At 38.1% G+C, this 21,239-nt stretch overlaps 1 protein-coding gene across 1 annotated transcript in view; it reads left to right on the forward strand.

Moving 5' to 3' along the window:
- The first annotated feature begins 5,837 nt into the window (after nucleotides 1-5,837).
- LOC126092395 (acetylcholine receptor subunit alpha-L1-like) overlaps nucleotides 5,838-21,239 on the forward strand; it is a 219,912-nt gene continuing 204,510 nt past the window's right edge. Inside the window, exon 1 of the mRNA XM_049907967.1 lies at nucleotides 5,838-5,966. Coding sequence (XP_049763924.1) covers nucleotides 5,903-5,966 — 64 coding nt within the window. The 5' untranslated portion in view covers nucleotides 5,838-5,902. The remainder of the gene's footprint in view (nucleotides 5,967-21,239) is intronic.

Consider the following 21,239-nt stretch of genomic DNA (forward strand, 5'->3'; position numbering starts at 1 on the left):
TAGATAGGTGTTCCTGTATTTGTTGTCATGTACAACAATTAAATTTGGGAAGTAATTTATTCTTAGGCTTTTCTTAAACATGGCTGCAAAAGCTTGTGCTGTAGAATTTTGTACAAATGAAAAATTTATCAACCAGTAGTACCTTCAGGAGGCAAAATTCTTAATACTGCCATATGCTTCCTGCTTAGTATTCATATTAAGGTATTATTTTAGCTTTTGGCACTATCAGTTCCTTCCTCAGGGAGGAAAGGGGGATAGGTTTGGGAAACTTAGAAAGGAAGGGATAGGTCAATCTGATCGCAGGACAAGGGGGATAAGAATGAAGTGGGAGCCATCAGAGAGAGTAGGAGGTCAACAATAGTATATTGGCAAGATTGTGCTGACCTTAAGGCAGCTAAGAGAGGCCACTAATATACTGTATAAATCCAGAATAAATACATATACTGAAGTACAGTTTTTGATAAATTATAGTAGTGTACAGATGGGCACAAAAAAAACCTTATCCCTTCAAAATACTCCCCATTACAACGAATACATTTGCCCTACTGGTGCTTCCACAGTTCGAAACATTTATTGTAGTCATCTTTAGAAATGGCTGACAGCTCCTCTTTCATTTGTTCTAGATTTCTTCAATGTTGTCAAATTTGTGTCCTTTCATGCCTCTTTTCATGTGTGAAAATAAGAAAAAAATGCATGAAGCCAGGTCAGCTAAGTAAGGTGTGCGGAGCAGTGGAACCATGCCATTTTTAGCAAAAAATTGTCTAACAGAGATGGCTGTGTCTGCAGCTGTGTTGTCTTGGTGGAAGAAACAGTCTCCTGTCTGCCACAAATCAGGATTGAACCGAGCTCCAAGATAACCCACTAATCTCTGGCAGTTGATCAGTTGTCTGTCGACAGTCTTTGAGTGCCAGCTTTCAGATTTTTTCAGTATTTTTGTCAATATGGGCAACTGATGGACATCAGTTGACATTTTGCCATTTTTAAATCAAGCAAACGACTCGTCTACTTGAGTTTTCTCCATAGTGTCATCTTGGTAAGCTGTTTTCATCATTAAAACAGTTTCAGCAACATATTTACCAAGTAAAAACAAAATTTTACAGTTGCGTATTGTTCACTTAAACTTGCCATCATAAAAAACGAAACAAGAACAAAATAATGCTAGTTAAAACAGTCACTGCAGTGGAAGAGAACAAGCCAGTCGACAACACAGGCAGCACTGAACTGGAAATGAGTTGTGCTATACACACCTAGTAGCAAAATGTGTACTACACAAGCTCTGCCCACAGCAATGTTATTCCAGTTTTTTTTGAGTACCCCTCGTAACTAATTTTCTGTCAGATTCAAGTATTTTTTATGTTTATAGTTGCCGAATTATGATACTGACTTTTTTTAAAGGAAACTACATACTTTTTTCAGTGTCAATGGTTAGAGCCTCTGAAGGTAGCTTAAGCAATGTAACAAATGTGGAACTTGATCAAATAGCAATGAGATAACAGTGGTGCAACCAATTGGGCTGCCTTCAGGAGAAGAGATTCCATAGTCATCTACTCTATTTCACCAGAGGCAAGCAAATATGTAAGTGAGGTATAGTTTGTGTTTTTGTAATAATTATTGTCATGTTTGAGCATATATTGTCATATATGCTCAAAGTGTTGACTCTGGGCACTGACACACACTATAAACTGATTCCGGCCAAAAAATATTGCATGTTGATTTCATATGGACATATTGCAACACAGTCCATGTTATATGACATGTCATCAGGAACTGTAATTCTTTTCTTGCAGTCCTCTTGTTTCAATTTTCCCCACATATAAAAGTCCAGAGGTGTGTGAGCGTGAAGACAATTTTCTGTTTCCCACATCCACCATGTTGGTACCACAAGGTTGTCTTATGTCTTCCACTAACTGCAACCTTACATCTATTAAGAACTATTAGTAGGTACCTTTGACTACTTAGAGTTCCATTAGTAAAACTGGAACCAATGATCTGATTCTCAAAAAGCTCACACTTTGCATTGGCAGTCCGAGGGCATTGTTTATTCATTTCTGTTGACCAGAATGGATTTTCATCTAATCAGTAAAACATATAGTGAAGATTGATTTCCCCATGGTGCAGTTTTTGTATACACTGTTTGGAAAACTGAAACTGATTTTGAAACTCATTGCCAAGAAAATTTTGATGGAGCAAAGTGTGGAAAGCATGAATACATTGGAATGTAGTATTCATAATACTCTCCTTGGCCTGACACCTGCACATTCAAGCTGCCTCTTAATGACTTGTGGATTGTGTGTTACCACTGGAAAAATGCTGGTTGCATTTTCCTCATCAATTACTTTTCTTTTTCATTGGCGTATTTTATTCCTTACATTTTGAATTTTTGAAACATTTTTATGTTTGAAAAGATAACTTGTGAGGCCTTACCGCTATCAATATACCTTTCAGCATGCAACACACCACTATTCTAAGAGTTTGGTGACATTCACCACAAATGAAGACCATATCCACTTTTTTGACTTTTAATACTACACCAGTGAGAGTTCAAACCGATGGGCTTCACATGACAGTACACACACAAACAGTACTTGAGTTACATGTTTACTTGCATTTGCTACATTAGGGCAAATGTTTATGGGATCTCTTGACACCAGGACTGTGGTTTGTGTCACTGTTATCAAGATCCATACTTGTTATTTCATTGAAGTCCTTTTCAAAAGCCCTTTTAAAAATATTGCCATATTGATGTATTCACCCAGTCTGGATATACACTGCTGAAAAAAAAGAACAAAAAAATCCAGACCAAACAAATCACATGTTAGAGTCAAGGGAGCACAAACAGTCACTTCAATATACGGTGCACAGCCTCCTGATGCCAATGCAAGTGCGAATTCCCACATCATGCAAACAGTCATAAAGGTACTGAATGGCATCCTGTGATAGACTGTCCCAATACCATGCACCTTTTGTTGCAATTTGGCAATGGTTCTTGCAGGCTCTGGAGAATGCGTAATTTCCAGTTGCACACTGGCAAGAGATCCGGTGATCTGGCTAGCCAGGACAATTGTACACCATGAAGAACACACTGTGTCAGAGCAGCCACATGTGGACATGCATTGTTCTGCTGAAAAAGCACATCACCTTGTTGTAGAAATTGTAGTAGCACAGAAGTAACAACCTGTGCAATTAGAGGACTCTAGATAATTTACCTTGCAGAAACACCAAATGTGACCATGAGATGTAACTTACGGTCCCCCACGCCATGAACCCTGGGGTTGGACCTGTGTGACTGCATGACTGAGTGAACTCTGGAATATGCTGCTCATCAGGTCTACTCTGTACACATGTACATCCATCACTCACATACAATTAGAATGTACATCACTGAAGATAGCAAAATGCCTTTGCACTCTCCAGTTGACACTTTGAGGGCACCAGAGTAGCTGTGTTTGGCAGTTTAATGGTGTCATTAGTAGCCTGGCGAAAGGAACACATGATCTTAACTGCAAGCAGACATTCCCAGTGTTCCTTAGTGACACATCAGGCTCAATATGGGCCCAGATTTCTTACCTGGAAGATGTTCAGTCAGCCACTACTGTTATCACAATGTGTTGATCCCAATGTACATCTGTACTATGCAGATGTCGAGATGTCTACGGATGTGAGAATGTTCCACAGGCCACTATTGAAAGCAGTGACACAGCACCAATACATTGTGCACAACATGTGCAGCTACTTGTCGATACATCCCTCCAGCTTCCCGCAGCCCAACAATGCGACTCTGTTCAAATGACTGAAGATGTTCCACAGGAGTTTACATTCATCGCTGGGGCATGGTTGTACCCTAGAATGAATGTTGCACACACTGTTCACCTCTAAACACAGCATAGCTACTGCCTGCAGAGCCAAAACAGAGGGCATGCAGACAGACCTCCTCAGTGTCACCTGATCACTGATGACTGTGACAAATGAATCAGTGATTCATACTGTGCCACTGAACCTAGTCCTTGGGGATGCTGAATTTTTTTTCTGGTAGCATATTTGTGGGTGGGGGCTAGCTTAGCTGCCTTATCCTGTGTGTGTGTGTGTGTGTGTGTGTGTGTGTGTGTGTGTGTGTGAACCAAACATTTTGCTGAGGATTCTTGAAAGATCTTGGAGTTCTTGCACTATTTTATCCTGTACATTTACACAATCATAATAAAAGCAGAAAGAGTATTTCCCTGCAGTCTTCACTGTTTTTGTAGGATTCTGAATGAGGTTGTTGCAAAAAAATTTTAATCTTCTTCCATCTGATCGAAGTAAGAAATTGTGACTCATTATTAATTCAAAAGAGAATAGAAAACTTCTTATTTAATCAGTGCTTCTGCAAAGTATTTCATTATTTACACAGGAATTGAAGGTTTCTTTTGGCTGTATGGCAGGTATGAATACTCTCTGCAAAAGGCTCTATCTTAAAAAACAGACAGATAATTATTGTCCTATCATAAATGTCAGTGTCGTCGTGCTGATTTTAAGTTACCAGTGGGAGATAACAGCATCTGTTTAATGTAACTAAAGAAGCAGCAGTTTCTTTTTCTAAGTAACAGCTTTCTTATTGTAAAGTTAGCTAGAGTAAGCACTAATAGTTTATAGGAATTTAAAAACAATTAATCATCAGACCAGTTTTTAACAGCTGTTTAAATTTGTTAAGCTTAACTTATTCCGTATTCCTGAGTGTCGTCCTTCATTATGGTATCCGTGCAAAATGAATGAGTGTTAAATAAAATGAAAAAAAAAGACAACATCAAGAAAATTATATGCAAGATGGCTAGCAGAACTGACTACGTCTATACAAAAAGTTAATATATGATAGTTCATGTAGACTCTCTGTTTTACCTTTCTCCTCTATTGACAGCATAGTGCATATTATACTGACATATAATACTGAATGGTAGTTTATATCAGCTCATATATATTACTCAAATCATTTCATGGGCAACTGTGCCTTTGATGTTGTAGCCCATGACATTGATGTAGTGCAATAATATATGATAGAAGTTCTCACATGACATGTTTTGCAGCTGGAACACCTTAAAGAAAATTAATCATACTGCAGGTAAAATGTTATAAGGAAAAGCATAGCTTCCAGCTGATATGTTGTTTAATTTGAAAAGGTGAAAATAGTTTCTCGGGAAGTCCTGAGAATAAAAATAGACACACTACTGATGGATTAAGTGGCCATACAGTTACAATTTCTTCTTTCTTTGTTCATGTCTGTGACAGCTTTCAATCTGTAAGTAGAAGTTATTTACCTTCATTTGATTGTGGACTAGTTTTTGAAATAATTTTCTTTGTAGTTCATCTAATGATTCATCAAAGAATGTGCATTCACTCATGGCACATGTATGTGTGTGTGAGGGAGATATTAATGTATCACCATAAATATGATGACATAAATAATTAACAAGAAACCTGTAGCTAGATATATATTAGCTACAATACTGTGAATGTGAAGAGAGCTTCTTAAGGCATTGTACCAAAATGCAAGAAACATATAATTTTAGTAACACAGATAATTAATAAGTAATGAATTCTGGATACTAATATACCACAGTTGTCTCAAGTTAAAGAGCAAAAAGTGACAAATGAGTATGTAGCAGTCTTTGATTCCTGCATCTTCCAAATTATTTCACAGAGTTTATTCAGTGACATTTCATGCCAAACCATAAGTAAGTATATTTATAGTTTTAAGCATCACTTCACTCCTTAACAGGTGTATTAGCAAACTTTGTCAAGAAAAATTGTGATCTCTAGATGGTGCTGCCTCTAGTGGCTTGATCTAAAGTTACCCACTCTTTGATAGCTGTGGCTGCTCCCTCAGCTGTCAGTGTGAAGGTGTGCGTGGTTGTGTTTCAATCATAGTGGCATGGGCTGTTTAAAGTGTTGTTTGGCCCTAGTATTTGTTGTGTTAGCATGTGTCTTTGCATCAAGTAAGTAATAAAAATATGGTATTTTTTCTTAAATGATAGTCCATAATTTCACAAACAAATTATGTTGTATAGTTGTACATAATAATATTTTTGAGCAATGTGCCTAGTCTAAAATATACTGTACACAAATTGCAGAGAAGATTTGAAAATCAAACTGGCAACAGTTTTTGACCCAAACATTTTAGTGGGGTTAATTTAGCAACAGCTTTCATTTCTTTTTGCAGTACTTTTTAGCTCCATTAGTGCAAAGTAGTTCAGGAAGCTCTCAACATAAATGTATTTGAGGACTTTTATAATGAACAATGAACCTTCCAGTCATAAAGTTTTCATCTACTTCAAAATACACAGAATAGGAAAGAAAGCTGGATAAGAGCAGTGTAGATATAAGAAATACTTTTAAAACAAATTGTTATAAGACTTTGTTTACTCAGTGTAAAGTTAGATGATTCCTTCTTGTAAAAGGTCAGAATAATTGATGTCATACTATTTGGAGAAAATGTATCAACGTATGAAAAAATCGAACAATGGAAAATCCAGGATGGAGTGTAACAATACTGAGAAGGAAAGTTGCTACTCACCATGTAGCAGAGATGCTGAGTTGCAGATAGGCACAATAAAACTCCAAAATATGAAAAAAATTATATAGCTGTGTAGTTGAGTACAAGAGGACACTTATAGCTAACTAATAGTTGCAACACTCCTTGCAACTGCCAACAGTCAGTAAAAAATAGAGATTGCCCTATTTTGTTGATTATATTTTTTCTCTCTTCATATTGTCCCTTGCATCATTGTTCTGAAGTAACTGCTGAGGCAACCTGGATTTTCTCTCAAAAGCACTGTTGTATGTGAGATTTTCGTCAAACATTTTATTGTCATCAATGAATCAAACTCCTTTCTTCAGATCTATGGACTCGTCTGTCTATGTATTGTGTTATTCAAATTTTGCAAGCAAGATTTCATATATGTGGTTACTTGCATTTTATTTTTTCTATTTCTAAGGAAAGAAAGTAGTCTGTTGACTGAAGAAAATACTCAGATATCACTATATAAAACTGCAATCTAACATATGGCATCAGATGCACATAAAAATAGGAAGTGAAAACTGTTAGTTCTTAGAACCAGAGGTTTCTCCATCTGCCAAGAGAAGAAATGATTTGGAGGAAAAGGGGCTGTGTAGGGATTAAGGAAGCACTTTGGTCAGGAGTATGAGGCAGTGAACTCATATTAAAACAGGATAAAAAGTCAAATGTCAGAGAGATGCCAGCAGTAAGGGGTATAAGGATGAAAGTGAAATTACAAATACATTTTGCTGAGTGTGTGTCTCATAATGTCTGGTAAGCATGGTTTTTTCTGTTCCACTTTGGTTGAGGTTGTATTTTGCTCCTCTATTTCCTTAAGCTTAGCATTTCAAAAATTACTCACACTTTGTCCATAAGAATCATTCTGAACAGAATAGTGTCACATAACTTTAGAGCTATGTGTTTAAAAGTATTTGCCTTAAAGGACTTTTACCTCAGTCCATCAATGACATTTTTAGCAAATCTTTCAATGAATTAAAGAAGGATCTCATGAATATGAAAGTAGATACTCGAATAGCGTCCACTTAACCATGTTCTAAGAAGTGAATGGGAGTAAATAGAAAGAGAGTAGAAAACTTGAACTGAATTACACTTAAAAGTTCCTTTTCTAATCTTCATAGGCTTAGAATACAAGCAGCTACAGATTATTTTTGATTCTTGTCTAATTCTTTGCCAGTACCACTCACTTTATTTCTTTGCACAACACGTACTGACAATAAAATAAACTTATCACTAATAATATACTTAATAACTGGCTTGTTAGTCATTACTGAAGATGGTAACACACAACCTTATTAAAAATAAACAGATTGTCACATTAACAGATAATTTCTCCATTTTTTGTTGATAAGATGGGTGATTTTTACTTTACTTATAATTACTTAGAAATCTTTAATGGGATTATGTAGAAAAGGTGATAGATATTGCTTTTACAAGAAAAAATGAGCTTTTTAATTAACTGTAGCTGGCCATCTCCTGAACCAACATGTTTTTGTACACCTTTCATCAATAGTACAAGATGATCTTCTTTAGCCAATTTTGTTTGACATTCTTAAAAATATTTAATGACACAGTGTGAGCTTGCGAAGGTATTGCACTGAAAAGTTCAAAGCCTAGGAGTTTGTAGCTATTCTGTTTTGCTAAATCTTGCTAGTGGGTTGGTCCCTTGTGGCATGTGTTCTGTTGATGAACTGGCTGCCTTAGTTTGTAGTTCATTTATTTGATTTTCTGAGTAGTAGGTAACTGAGTATAATAAACAAGAGAACTGTCCTAATACTTAGTTTCTTTCACACGTTGGCCTCTAGACTTCACTGCTTTCTGAGACACCAGTAACACATCTGACAACCTTCTTTTGCCATAGCAGTGTGCATTATACTATATGGGTATGAAAATATGCATAGTAAGTGTTGCAGCCAATCTTCAGTTTCTCTTACAGTGTAGTGCAGAGTTGTGGCATGTGCGTGTGAATGTATACATGTCGTTACAGTGCAGCTGTCAATCAGTGTTAGCTGTCAGAAGTGCTGATATCAATAGTGAATTTTTCTGAGCTGTCAGAGAGTTTTATAATTTTTATATCTTCTTGTGTTTTTCTTATCTTAGTAACAAGAATTTTTTTTAGTTCATATACATTTCATCTGTACAAAGACTGTGCATTGTCAAAGCACGAACTTTCTATTTCTTTGTTGAACATTCAACTCCATAGGTAAATGTAATACAGAGACAATTCATATGCAATGATAAGTCATTTCATGCACCTACAGGTTGGATGACAAACTGGTTGGCAAATCTAACAATACGTCTATAGTGGTGACCCTGATATGATCTAAGACTGCAACAACAGAAGGTGCAACTACTCCGGATCTGTTACGAGGGATTCATCAGAGCTGACGATTCTGTCAGTTTCACAGCTTGTGGTGCCCTTGCCCCCTTGTGGCTACACAACCCAGCATTACAGTTTATGCAAATGGAAGCCAGTTTCCTCTATGTTACAGCTGACTCAATTAAATTCATGTTGGCCATTAGTCAGCTAGAGCACCATTGAATATGTGATCACCACACCAATTGAAACCAGTGCATATGAAAAGCTGAAATTGGAGTTCATACCACATGTTTCCACATCACAGGAGAAACACCTCTGGCAAGAGTTAACCTAAGACGATATAGGGGACCGAGAAATTTCCTAATATTTACGCCATTTTCACAACAGGGTGGACACTGGAATTGTGCTGGGCAACCTGCTGCGCACATTGTGGAGCAGATGTTGTCACCACAGGCAGATGGAGACTCCTTCGGACATGGTGGCCATCTTGGTTGACAGGACAGTGGACACTATATTTACTGCCTTGATTGGTGCATCGATTGCTGTGCATAACAGTATGCCGACAGCGTCGAGTAATCCAGTACTGTTGACGATGTTCTCTGCCTCAACTGGTGTACCCACTGTGATGTGTCATGGCCTAGCATCAACAAGGGTCACATGGGCAGATCACAAAAATCTGACAGCTAAGGTCCAGGTCCCCACCAAGTGAATTTAGGAACAACTATCCCAGTGTGACATCAGCAGTGATAGAAACCAGTACTGCAGGAGGTCTAGAAGTCATTCCTCAGCTGCCTCATCACCATACAGATAAGAAAAGTCCCCGGTCTGCTGGTATCTTATCTTACTGTACCTCAGAGGATCAGGGAACCAGGCACACACATGAAAATCTCTATGCACATACCAAAATGCCAGTGGCCATCAGACATAGTTTCTCTGATTGCCAAGCGTTGTCCCAGCCTCTTTTTATCAGTGATCGGAAGTCAAGCTACAAGTATCTAGTGGATACCAGGTCAGACTTGTGTGTCTTTTCCTGGAGATTACTATGTTGTTGTAGACCAGGAACCTTGTCTGCTGCAAACAACTCTTCAGTACTGACCTACGTCACCCAGTGTATGAAATTAGACTTGGGGCTGCGCTGAGCACTCGTGAGATTTTATGATCATGAATGTCGCTGAGTCCCGCATCAGCACTGATCTGTTGGTGCATTACCACGTGTTATCAGACCTGGCGAATGCGCACTTGGTGGACTTCCGTCACTGTGCAGTGGTGCTCTCAGCCAAAGTTGTGCAGGCAGATGCTGGGGAGTATGCATGCTTATTACAATGGTTTCTGACCTTTACATGGCCCCCAGGAGCACCAAAAGAGGTGTCTCATGATATTGTTCGTTATATCAAGACCACAAATGGCCTGCCATTTTCCTGTTGACCATGATGTCTGGCCCCAGAGTGGTTAGTTATTGCAAAGGCAGAATTTAATGCCATGCAGAGAGAAAGGATTATACATCCAGTCAGTAGTCTGTGGTCCTTTCCCTTACATCTGGTACCAAAGAAAGATGTTGCACGGTGCTGTGCAGGGATCACCATTCCTCTAACACGAGATTACATATGTGACATGACAATTTTCAGTCTACAAGAATGTGCTAAGGTGTATACACAGATACCTGTAATGGAAGAAGACATTCTGAAAACCACAATCATCACCCTCTTTGGATAGTTCGAGAGTCTGTATATATCGATCGGACATTCGACTTGTGAAATGCCTCACAAACATGGCGGCAGTTTATTGATGTGATACTACAAGGACTGTCCTTCTGTTTTGCATACTTAGACAAGATTCTCATCTTCTCGTCAACCACGGAACAACATGAGCAACACCTGATACCAGTCTTGGAAAGTCTAAATAAATGTTGTTTCTGATGACAGCCAAGAGTGTTTTTTGGACAGCCACATATTGATTTTTTAGGGTATAAGATTTCGTCCAAGGACTCAGTTTCTCTGCCTGAAAAGATGGAAGTCATTTTTCAGATCGCGTGCCCGTGCACAAAGTTTTCTCAGCATGATGAGCTTCTATCACAAACATCTGTCACACTCAGTGGCATTACAAGAACCTCTTACCAAGCACTCACTGGTCCATAAATCAAGCAGATTTGTCTGGCCCAGTAGACTGATGCTATGAGTTTGGCCTCTAAAGCAGAGGAGTGTAGCATAGCAGATGAGTGCTTCTCGCTCATCTAGAATTAGTAGTACCTGTTGCACTGGTAGTTGACACGAGTCAAGTAGCATAGATGACCTCAGGTTTGTTTCACACATGGGAGAGCATCACAGAAATATTAAAAAAACTGTATTGTCAGATGCCTGAAGATAGACCACAATTATTATGCAAAATACTACTTACAGTGAGTTCTTTGTGAATCAGTATTAAGTGAGGAATTTAGGCATGAACTACAGCTCCCTGGCACATTGTTCCTGTAGAGGCCAATAACACAAGACTGGACTAATTGTAGTTCACACACACAGGTATTTATGCACTTAACTGTAATGTATGATACAGTGGGAAATACCCTCAGCTATGCACTTAACAGTGGTTTTCAGAGTACGGTATGGATGTAACTGTAAAAAGAACCTTAGGGAACACCTCTTGAAAAATTGTGAAATCCTAAGCTGTTGTTAAAGTTTACTCTTTATTTCCTACTTACTAAGATAGGATTCCAAAGCTGAAAATCAAAATCTTGAATGGCATTAAACCACAGATTATCTATTAGAATTTGATCTATGATGAAAATATATGGCATCTGCAGTATTACTCATTTGAAAATACATTTATTTGTTTATTTATTTATCCAAGGATCATATTACAGTTGTATAATATTTGTCTTCACAATACAATGAAAATAGATAGCTCCAGTACATATACACACATGATACATAAGTATGCTTTATGAGGGTTGGACCGTGGATGGCTGTAGCCTTACTGAAGGAACCATCCTCGCATTTTCCTGAAACAATTCAGGAAAATCTAACAATATTATGAAAAGGAAAGTTGCTCTCACATTTTGCAGAGATGTTGACTTGCAGATAGGCACAACAAAAAGTCTTTCACAATATAAGCTTTCGGCCATCAAAGGCCTTTGTCAAAAACAGACCACCCCCCCCCCCCCCTTCCTCCACACACGACTACAGTCTCTGGCAGCTGAAGCCACATTGCTGTTGCTTGCAGAGTTGCAGAGAGAGAGAGAGAGAGAGAGAGAGAGAGAGTGTGTGTGTGTGTGTGTGTGTGTGTGTGTGTGTGTGTGTGTGTGTCCTGGATTTCATGAAAACCTAAGTCAGATGGCCAGACAGAGCAAACTACGTCCACCCAACCATGAAGTCAATGTCTTTACAACTGTACTGCCTCATTGGTCTCTATCCTGCACCACTTGACACACTGGATTCCTGCTGATGACTCCAGGACCACAAACATGCAGATTTCCATGTCCTACCATCAGTCCCTCTTAAAAACTGATTCACCATTCTCCTTGATGAGTGAGATGATGAGCTAAGGACGATGACACGATATTTCTGTCGTGAACTATATAGCTAAGTGCATTTGCCCGTAAAAGGATCACATTGTGATTGTATATTGTATGTGACAGGGCGATGTAGTTGTCACCTGTTATTACTAACCTACACTCTGAGTCATTTACGTAATCGTGGACTGTGTAGAAGGAAGGAAGATTGGGTTTAATGTCCCATTGACACTGAGGTCATTAGAGATGGAGCACAACCTCGGATTGAGTCAGGTGGGGAAGGAAATTGGCCATAATCTTTCAAAGGAACCATTCTGGCATTTGCCTGGAACAATTTAGGCAAACCATGGGAAACCTAAATTTGCATGAGTGGCCGCGGGTTTGAACTGTTGTCCTCCCAAATGCAAGTCCAGTGAGCTAACCACTGTGTCACCTTACTCGGTTTAACTGTCGTGTAGCTTCCTTTTGTAAGTGGAAGTATTTTAATCATCTTTTTCATCTAATTGGGCAATTTATTATATAATATTATTCCCTAATGGAAAATGCTGTTTTGAGGCCTTTCTTTGTAGATAAAGGATACCCTAATTTTTAATCAGTTCTTTACAATGAGAATGACTACTACTTTTAGTTATTTATACTTATGGCCCTTTTCTCCAGTCTAAAAGTTGTGTTTCTGTTTTGTGCTTTTGATTCCCAAAAAAGAAAGCCACAGCTAAGAGTTGAGTGTACATAGGAATAGGATGTCACCATGAGACCTTAATTGTTACAAAATGACACTAGAAGCTAAGAGCATAAAATGCTGATGATATTCTTTTTGTTCGTATGTTTGTGTGTTTATACCATGTTAACTGACAATCAACATTTATCCCTAAAACATTGAGTTTGTCACACAGATGTGCTTGGCAATCATTCCTACAGCACATCTTTTCAATTTTATGCATATATTGAGGACTTTTTATTGGAAGAGCTGAAGAAAAGTTTACTTTAGACACACAGACAACTTAAATTATGTACCAAAGTTTAATACAAGAGGAAATACTAAGTTAGCATTGTTTCTCTACAGCTAACAGAAAAAAAAATTAAAGAAAAAAAAGAATATGTCATTAAAAATGAAGAGACCATCTGTCATAACCATATAACAACAATTGTAATTTGGTGCTGATTGGACAGAATTTGGCACAATATCCTTCAGGAGGACATCCAACAACTCTACCCACCAATCCATTAATGCCGAGCCTAATAACTATTTGAATAAGGGCCAACAGTGGATCAATGCATTATTGACTTATGCATTTTGTGAAGCTCTTTCTCTTGAATAAACCACACAATTTTTCTAAAATTGTAATCATATCATTTGTTTGTCTGTACATCATATCCACCAATTTCTGTATGATTCAGGTAATTCCATCATGGTGGTTTTCTTTTGTCTTAGAGTGCGTATTATCTCCCCCCCCCCCCCCCCCCCCCCACACACACACACACATATATGCACAAGCACCAAACATCATGTGCCCCTCACTCTCTCTTGAAAGACTTTTAGGCAGGTCACTGTGCAATTTTAAGTATTGTCTAACATTGTACATCATTTACAAATTGTAAGTGACCCAAATATACAAGAAAATTCAATACAACAATGGAAAATCCAGAATGGAATGTAACAATATTATGGAAAGGATAGTTGCTACTCACCATATAGCGTTGATCCTGAGTCGCAGATAGGCACAACAAGTGTGTGTGTGTGTGGCTTCAGCAACCAGAGACTGCAGTCGTGTGTGTGAATTGCATTTGCGCAAGTCTGTGTGTGTATGTTCTATCCCAGATGAATTCCTTGTTGGCCAAAACCTCATTTCCTGATGGTCTTTGTTTGGCCTATCTGTGACTCAGCATCTTCACTATATGATGAGTAGCAACTTTTCATAATATTGTTACAAGCAAACTCAATGTAATTTATGTTCCATTTTGAGTAGTTGAGGGGTAATTGATACAGTAGATCTAAAGAAAGGAAGGGAGATTAGATGTAAATGTCCTGTCGACAACAAGGTTATTAGAGAGGTAGCACAAGCGTGGATCAAGGGAGGCTGGGGAAGGAAATCGGCTGTGTCCTTTCAAAGGTACCGTACTGTTATTTGCCTTAAGTGATTTAGCAAAATCATGGAAAACCTATAATCTTGATGGTCAGATGGGGATTTGAAGCATCAACCTCTTGAATCCACGTCCAGTGTGCTAACCACTGTGTCATCTCATTCGTCAGAAGACCTAAAACAGCATAGGCAACTTGGTTTAGAAACAGGCTTGTGTCAATAAGCAAACAAAAATATGAAATTGGCACATATAATCACAGAGTTTAAACATGTCCGCAGTATAAATTTAAGAAAAAAATATTGAAATAAATTTGCTGACTTTTGACTTAATGTTTTTCTTCATTGTTTTTCTATTCTGAAATAGATGTGATGTGTTTCTTAATATTTCTTATCTATAAAGCTTAACAATGTATGGTTGTTTTACAACTAATGCCCATAATCCTACATACCACTGCTGTCTGATTAATTTAGTCATCAGGAATATTTACTGAAGGCTATTGACTCAACTTTCATGCACGTGTGACTATTGAATTACACATACTATCTCCCATGTTGAAGAGCTAGTATTCCCACCAGTATTCCTAATCCTATCAGTAGTTGACAGAGATAGCATGTGAGGTGCAGTACTACCAGAAATGACTTCTTGCTATGTTGCACATAAGCCATAATTATGAGTTAATACCTGTGTGTACCATGTCTCACATGGCACATGCATTTATGATTAACTGAATTAGCAGCAGTTGAAATGGGTGCAAGAACACAACCTTTGAAGGTTTGATGTATGATAAACAGGTTAGGGTGATGAACTGCAATACATATTATCTCAATAGCATCAAGAAGCACATAAGGTCACAGATCATGGTAGTTGACAGATTAGTCTTGGCTATTGATAATATCCTCATGTGTGTAATGTATGTTTCCAAAGCATAAAATGGAACTAGTGATTTGTCTTCCAGCATCCCTCATAGAACAACAAACAGGCAGACCTGGTGAACCTAAACCACCACTTGAAGCTTGAAATTAGTGTCCCCAACAAATAAAATTAACCACTTCATTGCTCTAGTATCAGAGTGATCTAATGAACAGCCTCAGCGGTGAAGAACACTGGCTGCTTCTGCCTGACACATTCAACCAACCTAAGTCCTATTTAGCACATCTGGGATGCTGTTGAGAGTCATTAATTTGTTTTAGAAGTTAATATTACAAATCTACATGAGTTTCTGGCAGCTACTGGAAGAGGTAGGACGGTACAGCTCCCTAGCAGTTTCAGATTCCATGTTGCAATGAATTGGTATCATAATGAAGGCAAAAAAAAAAAAAAAATTACAGCTAGTTCAAGCCCTTTGTTATTTAACATGCATCTTGTACAGTTATTTAAATGGTGAAACAATGATATGGGTTCACTCTCCAAAGTGACACTGAAAAATGAACTGACAAAATCATATTCAATTACATAATATAGCTGGTACTTCTTTCTCAATATGATCGCCTCTTTTTCCAATTTATACTGGACATCTGTCTTCCTGTAAGAGTACATGAGGACCATTCTGATAATAACAAGCAGTGCAGTCTCAAAATAGATTATTGAGAATGTATCTGACTTGCTCATATCTTGATATTACAGCAGAGGAGCTCTAATGATCTATATTCAAAATTGTATCTACGAGGGACATTCTGAATATTACTTTTGTCATTGTTTTTGAAAGAGAAGATGGTACATAAGGTGGTGCAAACAAATGCCATATGAGCCCACAACCACTGTTCGTTAACTATGGAAGAGGTGTCAGAGGAGAAGTAATGACACATGCATATAGTGCCAAAGAAGAGAGAGAAGCAGCAGACCATTGTACCCAAAGTTATTTGAGTATGCATCATGATGGCAGATGGATTTGTACTGACAATATGGTCACCAATAGAAGTGCAAGCTGTTACCTGGTACGAATGGGAATGTGGGACTAGTGTCTCTGTCATCCATGAACATCTACAGACTGTGTGTGGTGAAGAGGTCATGTCTCATCAAATGGTTGGTCACTGGTATTGCTTGCTCAGAGAAGGAAGGCAGAGTGTGGAGGATAAAAGTCGAAGTGAGTGCCCCTACACATTCATGAATGAAAACAACATTGCTAGAGGCTATGTGACAATTCATTGCTTCGCAGGGCACCGAATTTTATCAGATTGGCTTCTTCAACCTGGCTGCATGCTGTGACAAATGTCTCCTTGTTAGTGGTCACTATGTCAAAAAATAATGGAAGGTGAATAGTTTGTGATGCCAGGGTGTATTTGTTTTTGGCGATTATGTTTCAAGGTAAAAAACAATGATGAAGCTTACTTTTGGAATGTTCCTCATATAAATATTCTTCAGTTACATAAAATACATCTCTTAAACCAAACTTCCTTTTATCAAATTCTCCATTGATCTGGATTTGATTTTCATAAGTGCTTTGGATGCTCTTTTCAATATAATGACAATTCATCATTTATGTACACATTTTCCGGTTGTGCCATTATGTCACCTACGCATTCAGATATTTCTGGGTAAGCCAATTAGAAAAAGTGTAGTATACACAAGATTCATTTATGCATTCAGCATGTTCCAAATAACTCATTTTCAAAGAGCAGCTTTTGGAATAAGAAATAAGGTATAATATATACACTACTGGTCAAAATAGTGAAACATGCAGAAGGAGAGTAGGAAACTAAATGAAAATTCATGGCTTAAGGGAAGGGTTTTGTAACATTAACTCAGCATGACTGATGTGTTGTTATTGTCTTTCCAGATTATAGAATGGGTTTCTCAGTTTTTCATTTTTTTCTAACAGTCGGTCAGAACTTTATACCTGTTAGCTGAATCTGTAAAAAGTACATAAAGTTCCTCCAAAAATAAATGAGAACCATTATATTGCTAATGTTCTACAGGATTAATTTATTGAGTCAACTAGTTTTTGGTGTACAAGGTCATCATTAGACTTTAACTGACTATCATTATCAAAGAAGAAAAAATATCTTTCGCCAGTGTGAAAGCACTTAGCAGCTGTCTGTAATACAAGACTGAGTGAATGTCCAGAGCAATGCACCCATTGTATTGTATGTTAACCGGGAGCCTAGAAACGATGGAGAGGCTCCTCCGTCCCTGCCGCAGGCGCAGTGGTCCACAACCCCACGATGACTACCACAGTCCACTTCACCCCTCCGCTTCGTCATACAGAACCACTCTTTCAGGCTTATTGTGGGGTTTGGCCCCCGGTGGAACCCCCCCCTCCCACAAGGAATGTCTCACACCAGATGAGTGTAACCCCTATGTTTGCGTGGTAGAGTAATGGTGGTGTACGCATACATGAAGAACTTGTTTGTGCAGCAATTGCCAACATAATGTAGCTGAGGCAGAATAAGGGGAACCAGCCCGCATTCGCCGAGGCAGATGGATAACCACCTAAAAACCATCCACAGACCGGCCGGCTCACTGGACCTCAACACAAGTCTGCCGGGCAGTTTCGTGCCGGGGACCAGGTGCTCCGTCCCACTCCAGAAAGCTGTGCGTTAGACCGCACGGCTAACCGGGCAGACAAGTCACCCACACTTGCATACTTTTTCTGCCATTATCAACACTTGATGGCCCTTCATTCATTAGAGAAGCAATGACATATGTTTGACTGTGGTGGTTTTTAATATCCAAATCACTCTCTTTTGTACACTTGCTCAAGTCTTGAAACATATCTGAGCTTTGTGGCCCTGGTTAGGCATAAATGATTTAAATCTTTCAATAGGGATGTGTTCCTCTAAATACCTGATTATTAAAGCAAGCTGTTTAATGGAACTACATTTGGAATTGAGTCTAATGATATGGAGTGGTGTTTTGACTGCTTGATGAGAGAGATAACTTCATTGAAGCAAAGAGGATCCCAGTAATTATCGACCCATTGCACTGCTTTCAACTTTTAGTAAAGTATTTGAATATATAATGGCCACCAGAATCATGTCCTTTCTAGACAAAGAAAATATCCTGTCACCTGCTCAGTTCAGCTTCCAAAGTAAGAAAGCTACAACAGATGCAATACAAGAATTTCTAGATCATGCACTGGAGCTTGTGGACAAAAAACTCCCAGCCATAGGTATATTCCTAGATCTAACAAAGGCATTCAACATGGTTAACCATAGTATACTTCTGCAAAAGATGCATTCCTATGGAATAAGAGGAAATGCCTATGACTGGTTTAAAAGCTATCTGGAAGATCGACAGCAGTATGTCGAATTAAATGAAACTAAGCTCTCAGGTACAGCTAGCACAGTACATTCCTCCATACATACCATAAAGCAAGGCGTTCCCCAAGGCTCCATCCTGGGCCCTTTGCTGTTCTTACTTTACATAAATGACCTTCCTCACAGCCTACCAAACACAAAAACCCTTTTATTTGCTGACGACACCTCTATACTCATATCTGCGCCCGAACAAATTCTCCAATCCAATATAGATAGAACCACAGATCAAATAAGTCGATGGCTCCAAAGTAATAGGCTGCTGATTAATGCAAAAAAGACAATTGGAATAACCTTTCACACTGCCCAAAACAGAAATCCATTACAACCAACTATATCACTGGAAAAAAATAATGTTAAACTTGAAAATGAAATAAAATTTTTGGGGGTCACTATTACTGATACGCTCACATGGAAAAGGCACATTGACGTTACCAGCACAAAACTTAGTAAAGTATGCTTCATGATTAGATCAATAAGGAACGTCACTAACACAAGTACCCTAACCACAATGTACCATGCACTCTTTCACTCCGTACTTAACTACGGAATCATCTTCTGGGGCCAAAATTCTGAATCAATTAAGATATTCAAACTGCAAAAGAAGGTAGTCAGAACAATTATGTTCAAAAAACAAAGAGACACTAGTAAACCATTATTTAAGAAACTAAATATTTTGCCCCTCCCATGCCAATACATACTAGAATTATTATTCTTTACCAAAAAAAGTATCAACAAAATTAGCAAAAATATGGACTACCACGATTATGACACAAGATCAAAAACCTCTCTAATAATACTTCCCCACTCAACAAAACTGTACAGTGATGGTGTCAAGTGCATGGGAATAAAATTATATAATCATCTTCCAACTTTTATACAAGAAATCCAAGAAATAAATAAATTCAAACAGACAGTGAAATCTCTTTTATTAAAAGAATGCTTTTATACCATCCAGGAATATTTGGAATCAAAATTGTCTTAGTGCATGATAAAGTATCAAAGCTGAATGTTGTTAAGTCAGTCTTGTCACATCATGTAACAATTCTCTGTAAAGCTGTAACTTTAAGTAACATAATTTTGTAGGTAATGTAAAATAATCTTTCCTCTGTATTCATGTTTACTATTTTAGACTCCTGTAAACTGTATATTTGTATTGACTTATCCCATATCAGTTGTACAAGCCATTGTACTGATTTGATCCACGGGACAAATAATAAATAAATAAATAAATTGAGAGTTCATTTGGTAAATAGTTACACAACTTACTAATTGTTAATGAAAAGTAGTTTATATGACTGCTTCCACAAATTGCATAGTTTTTAATTTTATATTTAGAAAAGTCATCATGCTCTGCTATGAGCTGTAGTAGTCTCAGGGTTGTATTTAGACTGCTTAACACACTGGAAATTTGGTCACGTAACTTGCCTGCACTGCTGAGTCATGTTCCTTATTTAACACACAGCTCCCACAAGGCGTACACTTTGTTGATTTGACTGTGTGACCTGCCATATACCCACTGGTCACTGCGACTTGTCACAGTAACACAGCCGTGTTTGATCCTTTCACTTTCACTTGTGATCTAGCAGTGCAGCTGGAGAGGATGGGGATAAAAAATGCCGCTCACCAAGTTGTGATGCATTAATTGTTTGTTGGCACTTTATGAATTTTGAATAATGTGCTTTCTCAGTGTCATTTCAAAGATTTTTGTGGTGTTATTTCATGCTACAAAAGTGACTTTTGGTGTCACACTAAAACAGTCAATTAACTAAGTTTGATCAGTGAAGCACCTTTTGTACATATGGGCTATCTTTGTTCTCTTTTTTGAGTGTTGACATTGTGTATTTTGTCTATGATAAAAAAGAGTGGTCTTAAGTACATCTGAAATACGTGTACATGTTTCGTATGTAGTTGATAATGGCCTTACATGATTGGTGACCTTGAAGAAAAATTAGCTTTATTGTGGACAGGTTATTTCCTGTGATTCCTGTACATTGTGATTTTGTCATGGAGGATGTGGGTAATCTAATGCACACTATTAGCGATAAAATCCAGCACACCCATCAGGAAATCAAGATTTTGAAGCTCTCCTTGCTTGTCGATCAAAGCTGTGTCGTACAGAGATATGACACTGAAAATATGCTGTATCCACACTGAGTGATCACTTGACACTTAGAGCTATTTATACAAGACAATATTTCATATTATTATGGACCAAGAGTCTTAACACCAGAACCAACACTGGAGGAAGTGATACAAGCTATTAAGACCTTAAAAACAATAAAGCACCTGGAGAAGATCAGACCCAGGCAGAACTTCTAAAAGTGGTGGGGAAACACTGTGGAAAGTAATATATGAAGTAATATTAGCATCTGGCAGGATGAGAGCGTGCCAATGGACTGGAAAATTGGTATTATGTCCCCCGTACATAAAAAAGGAGATAAATTAAACTGCCAGAACTATCGAGGAATCTCCATGCTAAATATTACATATAAAGTGTTCTCCAAGATCCTAACTAGGAGGCTTACTCCCTAT

The sequence above is a fragment of the Schistocerca cancellata genome, chromosome 7 (assembly GCF_023864275.1).
Source record: "Schistocerca cancellata isolate TAMUIC-IGC-003103 chromosome 7, iqSchCanc2.1, whole genome shotgun sequence".
In the NCBI taxonomy this organism is placed as follows: Eukaryota; Metazoa; Arthropoda; class Insecta; order Orthoptera; family Acrididae; genus Schistocerca; species Schistocerca cancellata.